A 12,934-nucleotide genomic window follows, 5' to 3' on the forward strand; every position below is an offset into this window, starting at 1 on the left:
GTTTTAAATTTTTTTTTTTTACATATTTTAGTGACGTGCCGGTCGAGAAATCCTCTACCTCCACTCGACCCTAACCCGCCCGCTCTCAACCCTAACCCTACCCAACCTGGCTTCATGCCTCTATTTATAGACCTGCGCCCGCCCCCAATGACATCACAAAAGGGACGGGGCGAGCGCCTATAAGTTAGCGAGCCAGATGAAGAAGCCGGCAGTGTAAGGTTGACCCGTAATTGATGTGGCGAGGTCGGCATTACCCCACAGGCTTCACGGGTATTGGGTCGACCTGCACATCACTAATTTTTATAATTATATATATATATATATATATATATATATATATATATATATATATATATATATATATATATATATATATATATATATATATATATATATATAAATGGAATAAATGTCAGCACTCTAAGGATTTTCCATAACTGGTCAAAGAAGTCATCAAGGCTAGTATATTGCAATATACTAGCCTTGATGACTTCTTTGACCAGTTATGGAAAATCCTTAGAGTGCTGACATTTATTCCATTTGAAGATTTCTCTGCTCTAGCACCAAGGTATAGAAAATCTTTTTTGGAGTGCTCCCTATTCTGGACTCTGTATATATATGTATATATATGTATATATATATATATGTATATATGTATATATATATATGTATATACACACACGACAGCACCACACACAGCACCACACACAATGTAGCTGCCCCTGTGCACGGAATACCATATAGATACCGAATCAAACACAACCAGCAACCAATTGTAATTGTACATGCAATTATAATACACTAATCTATATATAATACACTATATATATATATATATATATATATATATATATATATATATATAAACAAAGAGGTTAAGTAGCAACTTGGTAATGAGGCGGAAGCCTCGAAACGTTGTAAGTAATGCAATTGTTCTGCACACTGCAGTAAAGATTTTTTTCTTTTTTCATTTAAACAAGTCTGGACCTTTTTGTTTCTTTCTATATGTATTGTCTGTGAGTTCGGACTAGGTCTTCAGACTGGTACGTTAGCTCCACTTCAGTTTGTACAATAATTTTATATATATACACACACATACATATATATACATACCACTGAATGGAAGAGAATGGTTACCCCTGGCAGTTATGTGCCATGTTAAATCACATGGCACATAACACTGATACAGAAAATAGTAAAATGTCAATTTTTATCTTTTTATATTACCATTGTCAAATGGAGTGCTGCTAATTTGACTTAAAATTTTCAGTCACCAAAATTACTAGAAGCCAGCTCAGAATTCCAGTATGTGAAAACTCATGACTTTATGAGGTAATGTAATTCTCAGTTAAATTATAATAACTATGTTGCAGAATGAAAAATGTGTCACTGATTATAACCAAGATCATAGCCAAGCACCTTTTACATGTTATTCATGGGTTTGCGTGTGTACTATGAAGCCCTTGGACCAACCTATGTGACAGTAGCCATCAGCTACATAACCAGACAAGGTAAATAATAAGTAATATTGTAAGTAACATATCCAAGACTATATTATGTAAATAAACCAAATGTCAATGTGGATTTGTTAAGCTGTGAAATTTTACACAAGTGACATGTTTCAGACATCAAATCAAATATAAAAATTGTGCGGGGCAAAGTACCCCACACCCCTGAAAGGGTTAAGGCAAAACAAGGAATGAATTAAAAAAAAATACAATGATTAAAAAAACAACATGAAAGAGTTTTTAAAATATACCTACCAAGCATTTTTGTTTTCCTGCAGTTCATTAACGGAACAGGTCAGTTGCTAAAGACACAATGCTTTAGCCTGCAAAAGAAGCGAGAAAAAATATTTTAGAAATACATATCAGACATGGGGGGGGGGGGGGGGGGGGTTCAATCGTCCAGGGCTCCCTGCCTTAGGTTAATTTGCGTCTTCAGGGGGCCCAGCTGTGCCGCACTTACTTGGATCACTGCTGTCAGTGAGCTGCAGACTTGGCAAAGGAAGGCAGATGCTAGGGTGCCTGCATCTTCTTCCCCTATACAGCTCTCTGTACTGCTAGTTTTCTCATAGTTTTTGTCCGCGTAGTGCCGTATGAGGATTGGATAGGCCGGGGGAAAGTTCACACTCCACCATTTATTCCAGAAAAATTGACATTGGCCAAAAACTCCGCTTTCCCTAACACAGACCGCAGTCCCGCATCGCTACTTATGCCTTCGGCAAAGCTGTTAGCTACAAGCCTCATCCTCCTGTCTTTCACAAAATCCCGACTACACAAGTCTCATCACGCGAGACTTGGCGTCACGGCTACACGTAGGCGCAGCGACGCAGCACGTAGGGGAATGTCAGCGTAACGGCGTTATGGAATTAGAAGGGATTGACGGTGGGTCTTATCACAATGTTTATTTCCTCTGCGCGCACTCACATCTTGTTAGCGAACAAAAAACGTACAAAAAATGTTCTTTCCTGTTGGCTATCCGCCTTCTCAGCTGCCAGTATCTTCTCAGAATGCATTTATATTCTCAGAATGCAATTTCTGCTTAGCGCTTCCATGTGTGTCAGGGAACGAAAAAAAAAACTTTGTTCACTTTTTGTGCGAACTAAGGCCTGTTCAAGTTATTTTTTAACGTGTATTTGTACCTTGAGGGTTCCTGTAATAGGGGCAGGATGAGGCCAGACTTGTGAAATTAACCTAAGGCAGGGATCCCAAACCTTTTTGACCTGTGAGCCGCATTCAAATGTAAAAAAAGTTAGCGAGCACCATAAGCATGGAAAAAGTTCCTGGGGTGCCAATTATGGGCTGTGATTGCCTATTGGTAGCCCCTATGTGGATTGGCGGCCTACAGTAGGTTCTGTTTAGCGGTACACCAGATTTTTATGCAACCAAAACTTGCCGCCAAGTCAGAAGTTAAAAAATGGACACCTACTTTGAGGCCACTGGGAGCAACATCCAAAGTGGAGAGCAACATGTTGCTCATGAGCTACTGGTTGGGGATCACTGACCTAAGGTATTCTTATTAGGGATGCACCGAATCCCGGATTCGATTCAGGCCGAATCCAGAATTTTTTTTGATGGATTTGGTTTCGGCCGAACCGAATCTGAATCCTAATTAGCATATGCTAATTAGCATTCAGAAAGGGTTAAAATTTAGGGGGGCAATGTTTAACCCTTCCCAATCCTAATTAGCATATGCTAATTAGGATCCGGTTCGGTATTCTGCAGAATCCATCAGGGTGGGTTCGAGGGTTCGGTGCATTCCTAATTTTTATACACTTAAGTGGTATATTTATCATGCTGTGTAATAGGTGGAGTGATGTTGCTCATAGCAGCCAATCAGATGCTTTGCTTTGGTTTTCTAACTGTTGAAATCCAATTGCTGATTGGTTGCCTTGGGCAACATCACCAACAATGCTTCACTCCACTTTTTTACACAGCATGATAAATATTAATTTTTTCTGGTCCTATGTGCAGGGTCAAACTGGGGGGTGCAGGGCCCACAAGGCCCCCGCCACTGCCTTCATACACCTCCCCACACCCGTTTGACCCCCCACTCCTGGGTGTACATAAATTAAACTTACCTACAGAGCGTCAGGGGAGGGAGATCAGTGGAGCGCCTTGCAGGGATCGGGTCTGGGCCACCAGGTATTTTCCCGATGGCCTGGTGACCCAGTCCGACCCTGCTTATGTGTGCAGGTTCCCTGACACTTCTGCAGGAGAAAGTTCTGTGGCTCCTAAATGGTGTCCGTGCAGACCAGAACTAACGGGATTCCCATATTTCACAGAGTAGTTAGACCACTGTGGCTATTACCCATAAACAAACTTTATTTTGAATTCAGGTCCAGTGTTTTATTTTAGGAGAATCTAATGGTTACCAACATTAATATTTTATTTTAAGGCTCTTTTTTTACGGTGGCGTCTTAAACATTTTTTCTGGTTGCCAGCATAACCTGCTGCCATCAGAGCTTCTCTTAACTTGACCAAAAAGGACAGAGTTTAAGTAGAATGGCTTCTTTGGGCATGAAAAATGTAGAGTTGGCCCTGAGTTTAGCTACCAGTGGTTGTGCATTAATATGATACAGATCCTTGTACTCTGGCCTTCAGGATAACCTTTATTCCTCAAAAGAGTATTTAGTGAAAGTGATAAATAAAGCCTAACAGCAACAGTTTAATAGACCCCACACCCCTCAAGAAAATGCTGAAATTGCATGCCTCCAAAGTGGCTTGCTTTTTTGAGAAATTCAAGAAACAGTTCAAGAATGCTTCCTCTATCTTCTGTCTTCCTTCTTTAATAATTATGTGAAACAAATTGAACACTTTAAGGGTCATCTAATGGTTGACAGTATCTAATTACTCATTAGACATGAAAAATAAATAAGAAGTCTTATAATACAAGATGGTCATCAGACCAAGCTGTGTAAGTAATGCCCCAATGAATAATTTATACCCCACTTGGCACCAACAGAGATGCTACTTACTTAAAGGAAAAAGGTTACCAAAAAATATAAAATGAATGTAGGAGTGGGGAGCTATGTTATAAAGCCAGCACAAAACTAATTGTGGTTTGCACAAAGAATTGTGTGTGAAAATACAACATTTTGTATTATTTTTGACCTGAGAACACAATTTTTAATAATGTACATACAAGTTTACACTATACACACATAGCCAAGCAGGAATTAGAGGGAACATGGAAGGTGTTAAATATTTTTGTAAACATGTTTAGCACATTTAAATGGGAAAAGTATCTTTACTAATACCAATGTCTGCCTGTGCACTGTTCTGAAAGGTCTTAATTTTCCAGGTCAATTTTCATAATCAAAAACTCTTAACATTTCTCTTATTTTTAAAAATTCAACTAAACATTTCCACGAATGTCTGACATTTTCTTTTTGGAATTTTTGCCCTGAAAATTTGAAAAAAAAAATAAATCTGAACCCTCTAATGAAATCAATGATCTTTAAAGTGGACCTGTCACCCAGAGATAAAAAGCTGTATAATAAAAGCCCTTTTCAAATTAAATGAAACCCCAAATCATTTTTTTATTACCACATCCAAACCCATTATAAAAGCATTTAAAAATCCTGCCTCAGGCATAGAGGTGGGGCAGACAGTTACTTTCACTTTCAATTCAGAACTTTTTAGATGTTGCTGCACCCCTCATATTGCCCCCTCCCTCCTCACAATGTAATTATGTAACCAGTGCAAGGATATGGGTATCAGGTCCCCCCATACTGGCACAGAAACAAGATATTGGCAGGATGCAATGCCTGCTTTGATAACAGTGTCCACAAAATGGCCCCTGCCTGCTTGCTGCAATTGTGAATTCCAAGGCTGAAGAAGCTAAGATTAAAATAATTTATATAGTGTAAGTAAAGTTTATTTTGCTTGACAACCACAATAGAAAACAATTTGGAATTATTTCTTACGGTGACAGGTCCCCTTTAAGGAAAGGGACATATGCCACTGACTTCTACATGATTTTCAGATTTGTAGCCATTTGGACGCATAGTAAATCTCGAAGCAGCAGCTTAAAACACAATTAGGAGGGACTTTTGCTGTACATCATCTTTAACTTGGATGCTCCTTGTAGTGCCTGCTGATTTTACACACACCCCTATATATAATAACGGGCACTACGTTTGCCCAGGTGCAGTGATCCATAGCAACCAATAAGATGTTTGCTTATAAGCAGGTGACCAGCAATTAATACCTGCTTATTGGTTGCCATGGTTTACTGCACCTGGGCAAACTTAGTGCCTTTTATTACAAATAGAATGACAAGCCGACACAAATATCAACAACACAAAGAGGCACATTCATTAAATTACGACACATCCGATTAAAAACAAATTGTGTTTTTTCTAAAGTTCACAGCTTTTGCATATTTTCTGCAATATTTTCGTTAATTGGCAAAACTTTTTCGTACTTTGGGACAATTTGTGCAACAAAATCATATTTATTGCGCCGAGTACGAAAGTTTTGGATTCATTCAAGCTTCGGTATCGTGACTTTCCTTGGGCCAGGTTGGAGCTGCAGAGTGCCATTGAATCCTATGGGAGACTTTCCTTGGGCCAGGTTGGAGCTGCAGAGTGCCATTGATTCCTATGGGAGGCTTCCAAAATCATGCACTGAAGAATCATAGTCAGAAACGTTTTCCCGCCGGGTTTTTTCGTTCGGATACAAAAATTGCTTACCTTTCGGATTGTACCTCGATATTTTCGTCCAAGCACGAAGTGACTTTTCGCAAAATTAATGCACATCAGAAATTTTCGTATTTAATCCGAATTTTCACAAATCGTACACGGAATTCGTACTTTAATTAATCTGGTCCATAAAGTACCAATTCCTAAAAATGCCAAATGCCTAAATATCACTTTCTACTACAAATCACATAAACACAAAAATTTGCAACAATTACTGATGTTTTTATTATTTGTATTATATTTTAAATTTTACTTTTATTGAAGTATTCTGCATGCAGAAGTATACAGTCATGTGAAAAAATTAGGAGACTCTATGAAATATATATTGGGATGATTCAAGTAACATAACTAAACAATTAAAACTGAAGAAAAGACTGTACAAAATCTTCTGTAAAATGTAATCCTACAAAAATGCAATTTCTGGGTTGGAATAACACGCCCACCTTTAGTCCCACTTTAGATGGCTCGAATCACACACAGGTGTATGACATCAGATGCACATGATTAGAACATTGTTACTCAGCATTTTGAAGGAGGTTTGCCCTATTTAACCCTTTAACTGTCAACGACGTACAGCGTACGCAGCGAGTCAGAGGGGCATCCATGTTGGTCCTGTGACACGATCGTCACAGGACCGACCTCCAAGCAGCAGGCGCAATCCAAAAATATATGGCTTTCTGTGGTGAGCGTAATTTTTTTGTAGCATTATCCCACATAAAGGATGTAAATGTGTTGATTTTGCAGGAGCTGAAATGACAGATCATATGGGGGTATGTTCCCATTGGAGCTCCTAGATGCCACATATTTAGGTAAACCTATCCATATTGGATATCAAACTGCCCAGTGGACCCATGTTCAAATTCAGGGTGTTTTATCTTGGTGCCTAAAGCTATGTGGGATGCAGCAAAATGGAAGTTTTGAGTTGATATTTGGAAATGTCATAAAAACGCCAAATTTAGGACCTTTGCGACTTGGTACTTTGGAGTAGAAAGACAAGGGTACCCATTTTTAGATTTGGGGGAATATCTACTTTCCAAAAATATATTGCTTTCTGGGGTGAGCATACTTTTGACTAGCGTTATCCCACATAAAATGATGTAAATGTGTTGATTTTCTAGAAGCTGAAATGACAGAAATGATTGATCATATGGGGGTATGTTCACATTGGGGCCTCTACATGCCACATACTTAGGTAAACCTATACATATTGGGCATCAAACTGTTCAGTGGACCCCTGGCATTCAAATTCAGGGTGTTTTATCTTGGTACCTAACACTATGTGGGAGATAAGATGCTGCAAAGTGGAAGCTTTGAGGGGATATTTGGAAATGTCATCAAAATTGCCAACTTTAGGAAAGCTTTGCAGCTTGATACTTTGGAGTAGAAAGACATGGGTACCCATTTTGAATTTGGGGGAATGTGTACTTTCCAAAAATATATGACTTTCTGGGGTGAGTGTACTTTTTACTAGCTTTATCCCACATAACATGATGTAAATGTGTTGATTTTGCAGGAGCTGAAATGATAGATCATATAGGGGTATGTTCACATTGGGGCTCCTACATGCCACATACTTAGGTAAACATATACATATTGGGCATAAAACTGTTCAGTGGACCCTGGCATTCATATTTAGGGTGTTTTATTTGGTTACTTTATGACCTGTAGGAGATAAAATACTATAGAGTGGAAGCTTTGAAGCGATTTTTTACAAATTTCACAAATTTTTATAAAACCAATAACTTTAGGAACACATTGCGACTTAATAGCTTGGAGTAGACAGACAGTTGTGCCTACTCTGGATTCCCCAGAATCTGTCCTTTCAAAAAAATGTATAATATTCTGGGATAAACCTTTTGTTAGTGGAATTTTTGGCCTTGAAATCTAAAGTGTGCAGCTTTCTGAAGCAGTGCTTTGGAAATTTGGTAGTGTACTCCTGGGAGTATTTGACCTATACAAGTGAGGCATCTCCATAATATATATATATATATATATATATATATATTTGGTATTGTCACGTTCAGGGGACATGAGACTTTCCAAATCAGTTGTATTTTGGTGCACAAAATAATTTTTGTTTCTGGTATGTGTGTTTATATTATGGATTTTTTTTTTTTTTTCATTTTTTAGACATTTAGAAGCCTATATTTTGTTACAGAATTGGAATTACACAAAAATTCTACCATATTTTAGGTTAGGTTGTGCTGAAAAAAATGATATATTGTTTTCCCCCCGAGGAAAGGCCCCTAAAGTGAAAAAGTGCAAAATGTTCATAAACTGTCTGGCAATACAAGTTCCGGTTTGACCAAAACGGCTCGCAGTGAAAGGATTAAACCTCAGACATTTAGGGGCCCATTCATTAAACCACGATTTTTGGGTGGTTAAAATCACGATTGCAAAAAATTCAGAGTAACCACGATAATTTGTGATGTTCAAAAATGTCCTGAAAATTACTTTATCGGTCAGATGAAAATATTGTGGTTGCGTTCCGAAGGTCACAAAATTTTCAGATCTGATCGTAAATGGTGCAAAAAACCTTTCTGGCTTTGAAACCTTTAATGTATGATTTTGGAAGCCTTCCATAGGACTCATGGGCACTCTACAGATCCAACCTGGCCAAAAGCTTGAATGAATTCTGAAATGGTCATAGTCTTTGTGAAAAATACAACTTTTTCGTGGAAGTTAACGGAAACCACGAAAAAGTCGTGGAATTTTAACGAAATTATCGTTAACATTAGGAAAAGTTCTATAAATTAGAAAAAATATGATTTTTTCTCATAGTTTAATGAATATGCTGACTGTTGACCTGACTGAGGTATTCAGAAAGAAGATTGTAGCAGTTTATAAGTCTGGTAAGGGGTTTACACAGATCCCAAAAGAATTTGAAATCAACCATTCCACTGTCCAAAAATAGTCTACAAGTGGAGGACTTTCAAAACAATTGCCAACATACCCAGGTCTGGCCATCCAAGCAAGTTAACCCCAAGAGACGACCGCAAGTTGCTAAAATAAGTCTCCAAAAACCCTAAAATATCATCACGGGACCTACAGTAGGCTCTTGCTACTGTTGATGTGAAAGTGCATGCAGAAAGAGACTGCACAACTTTAACTTGCATGGGAGGTGTGCAAGGAGGAAACCTTTGCTCTCTAAGGGAAACATCAAGGTCAGACTGAAGTTAATAATACGCAAATGAAGTTTGCCAGAGAGAACATAGACAAACACAAGGACTTCTTGAATAATGTTCTTTGGACAGATGAGTAATTATTTGGACACCAGAACAGAGGACATGATTGGTGTAAACCAAATACAGCATTCCTGGAAAAGAACCTGCTACCAACTGTGAAGCAAGGAGGTGGAAGTGTCATGGTTTAGAGATGCTTTGCTACAGCAGGACCTGGCCAGCTCACCATCATAGAATCCACCATGAATTCTACTGTGCATCAGAGGGTGCTTGAGGAACATGTGAGACCATCTGTAAGACAATCAAAGCTGAAGCGAAACTGGACCCTGCAACACAACAATGACCCATAACATACCAGTAAATCCACCAAGGACTGGCTGAAAACGAAGAAATGGAGAGTCATGGAGTGGCCAAGTAAAATCCCAGATCCTTAATCCCACTGAGATGCTGTGGGGTGACTTGAAACAGGCTGTGCATGCAAGAAACCCCTCAAACATCTCACAGCTGAATGAATTCTGCATTGAGGAGTGGTGCAAACTTTTCTCAGGCCGATGTCAGAGACTGGTAGATGGATACAAGAAGTCTCGCTGCAGTTATTTCAGCCAAAGGTGGTAGTAACACTAGCTATTAGGGGGTAGGGTGTCCTAACTCTTTTCTTAGTTAGAATACACATTTTTGTTGCTATCTTTTGTTTAATTAAAAGATCTTTTAAGTAAATCAAGGTTCATTTTTGTTGTTTACCTGCAATTAAATCCAGAGATTAATAAAAACAAGATTAGACATAAATATGTGAATATTAGTTAATAAAGAGCTGAATATTTAATGGGGTGTCCTAATTTTTTCACATGACTGTATATAACATTATTACTACAATAGAGGTTCATTTGTTCATAAAGCCTTACAGTGGCTAATTCTTTGTGTTTTTTGAATCCCAGACCATTACTAAAAATATATTGAAATTGCAGAAAACAAGTATTTGTTCACTTAAATGTATTTAAAACTGAGAAACAAGATGAGAACTGGATAAATAAAGACTACCTTTAACTTGTGGTGCCTCATCTGTTCCCCCCTGGTTCATCCATTCCTCGCTCATATACCAGATAAACTAAATTACTTCCATAGTGCTATTTAAGTTATTACAGATGGCATGGTGGGAATTGCTGGTTACAGTTTGTCTAACACAGTTAAACATTTTAATATTCCCTCATATCTGTTTTGTGTTCAACCTAATAGTATTCACACACTACATTCTGTCTAGGTGGAGAGCAGGGTTTGGCATTGTTACAGTCTGTAGTATGAGGAAGCCCGTGGAATGCTAGTACCCTAGGTGAAATAGAAGAGCCCTGGCAACCCTAGTGTTCACCGACGTCCACTGATGTCACAACGCGGCGCCAAACGGATTCAAACCTCTACTGCGCAGAGGCGCACTGCACCAGAACACACTGGCACTCGTAACAGTAACCCCCCCACTCAGAAGCGCCCACCGGGGGCTCCCAAGGTTTCCCGAGAAACTTTTGGTGAAACATAGGGGATATATGCAATACAAATAGTGTGGTTTGATTGGGGGAGATGTGCCCAACTTATATACATGGTAGGAAAGTGTAGGTTTACATGTTCTATAAGAGACAACTAAGCAGGAACACAATTATAATCAACAAGGGGGATCAACACCCTGTTCTCTATGTTAAAGAGATTTTATCATCACATAATTTTCCTAAAATAGTATGATTTTGTTATTCAACAAAAATGCTGTAGCAATTTAAAAAAACATATTTCAAAATGAAAACATTTACCCATGTATTAATATGTAATATCATATAGCTTCTTGTTGCTCTGATGTCATTAAGTTAGCCCTACCTAATAAAGGACTTTTATAACGATACCTAAGTGCATTGACTTCTGCAGTTAAGAAGGGGGCTGGGCTGTGTAACAATAAAAAAGGGTGACACTAAAATACAGTAATGCTGCTTTTAAAAGACTAAGGTCAGTAATGACATCAGTATTGCAGGCTGTAAAGGAAAGCAATTCCATGAAATTCAAGAATGGTTAGATTACCTGATTCATCTTCTTAAAGGATAAAGTGCCCTTTCTCTGCAAGTCCCAGACAGGAATAGATTGGTCAAATTACCTGGAAGAAAATGCCAGTATAGACATAAGCAAAGCTCATTTTGTATCACCGACTGTATCACTTTTTCTATCCACTCATTAAGAAAAATGGCACCTTTAAATTTACTTTAATTCAGACTTCAATTCTAATATAAAAAGCATTTTTTTACTGTTTGAGTAAGCCTCATTATTATGTAGTAAAATACATTTAAAGTGACACTAACACTAGTTGGCTGCTAAAATCAAGAGTATCATCAAGACCTGTGATCCAAGTAAGGCCACATTTTTTTTATGGAATATATTAGTTGAATATATTTCCTTGAGTGACCAGGGAACCTGCAAATAATGCCCTCCCTCTAGCCTTCTGTCCTACCTTCACTACATAGATGCTGAACTGATTGTTGTACTAGAAGTGCTATGGAATGGATAGACTAATTTGTAAAGACTTCTGGGCTTGAAACATTTTTACTATTCCTTATCCAACATTAGAGAAGACTTCATACTTCTTATATAACACCTTCAAGAGGAAACTGCACAAGATCTTTTATAATATCACAAAGTTCAGTTCTTTTCTATAGAGCCCTTATGCTCCTTGGCAGGCCATGGATTTGTATATTGGGCACCACCCCTAGGCCCCCGTCTCGGCGCATCATCCGGCCCCCTTCCCTTCTTGTGCATTCATGCGCAAATTTCTTTTGTAGGGTACAGAGCACTGGGGATGGGTGTGCAGGTCACTTGCACTACCCAAGTGCTCCGGACCCAACTTACAAGCAGCTGGGCGGCATGCCGCCCCTGAAGCTCTGCTGCCCTAGGCCTGGGCCTTTGTGGCCTCCCCACAAATCTTGGCCTGCTCATCAGTCTCTGCACAGAAGGTATACCACTACTGGGAAAAACCCAACTGCTATTTAAATTTTAGGTAACATAATTGTACACATTACTGGTGAAAACTGTGCTCCCTACTACTACTTTATTCCACAGCACATTTATTGAGATTAAAATCATTCACATTAGTCCCTGTTACCATGGAGTTTACAATCTATCGTCCTGCCACATATAAAAACACTATGGTCAGTTTTCTAAGGTGTGTGAGAGGAAACTGTGGTGCCAGGAACGGTAACCAGGAAATAGCATATAACATAATCAAGATATCATAATACCACAGATAAAAAGTATCAGTATAAGTGCAAAAACATAGGTCCACAAATAGAAAATATGTCATAAGCACACTTATCAGAACAAAATATATGTTAGTTAAAACTTTTTTAGTTGAATGAATACAAAAAGTAATCTAAGCATTTTTCAAATGCATTAATTGTAAAAAGTCTATGGTCTTAGAGTTCTTTGTAAATGTATTTGCAGTTAAAAGCTGTCTGTGTGCGTCCCTTTCTATTTTCTGGTTCTGACTAATAAAATAATTTAACTTGTTAAACCCTTCTGC

General features: G+C 38.4%; 2 protein-coding genes across 2 annotated transcripts in view; one reads left to right on the forward strand and one right to left on the reverse strand.

The window, feature by feature from the left end:
* Positions 1 to 2,271, reverse strand: part of atp8b4 (ATPase, class I, type 8B, member 4) — a 116,793-nt gene extending 114,522 nt beyond the window's left edge. The window contains exons 1-2 of the mRNA XM_002936572.5: positions 1,969 to 2,271; positions 1,764 to 1,831 (exon numbers count right to left, since the gene is read on the reverse strand). Coding sequence (XP_002936618.2) covers positions 1,764 to 1,791 — 28 coding nt within the window. The 5' untranslated portion in view covers positions 1,792 to 1,831; positions 1,969 to 2,271. The remainder of the gene's footprint in view (positions 1 to 1,763; positions 1,832 to 1,968) is intronic.
* A 27-nt stretch (positions 2,272 to 2,298) lies between these two features.
* spata5l1 (spermatogenesis associated 5-like 1) overlaps positions 2,299 to 12,934 on the forward strand; it is a 31,020-nt gene continuing 20,384 nt past the window's right edge. Inside the window, exon 1 of the mRNA XM_012959290.3 lies at positions 2,299 to 2,387. The gene's annotated coding sequence lies outside the window, so the exon portion shown is untranslated. The remainder of the gene's footprint in view (positions 2,388 to 12,934) is intronic.

This window comes from Xenopus tropicalis, chromosome 3 (assembly GCF_000004195.4).
Source record: "Xenopus tropicalis strain Nigerian chromosome 3, UCB_Xtro_10.0, whole genome shotgun sequence".
Lineage (NCBI taxonomy): Eukaryota > Metazoa > Chordata > Amphibia > Anura > Pipidae > Xenopus > Xenopus tropicalis.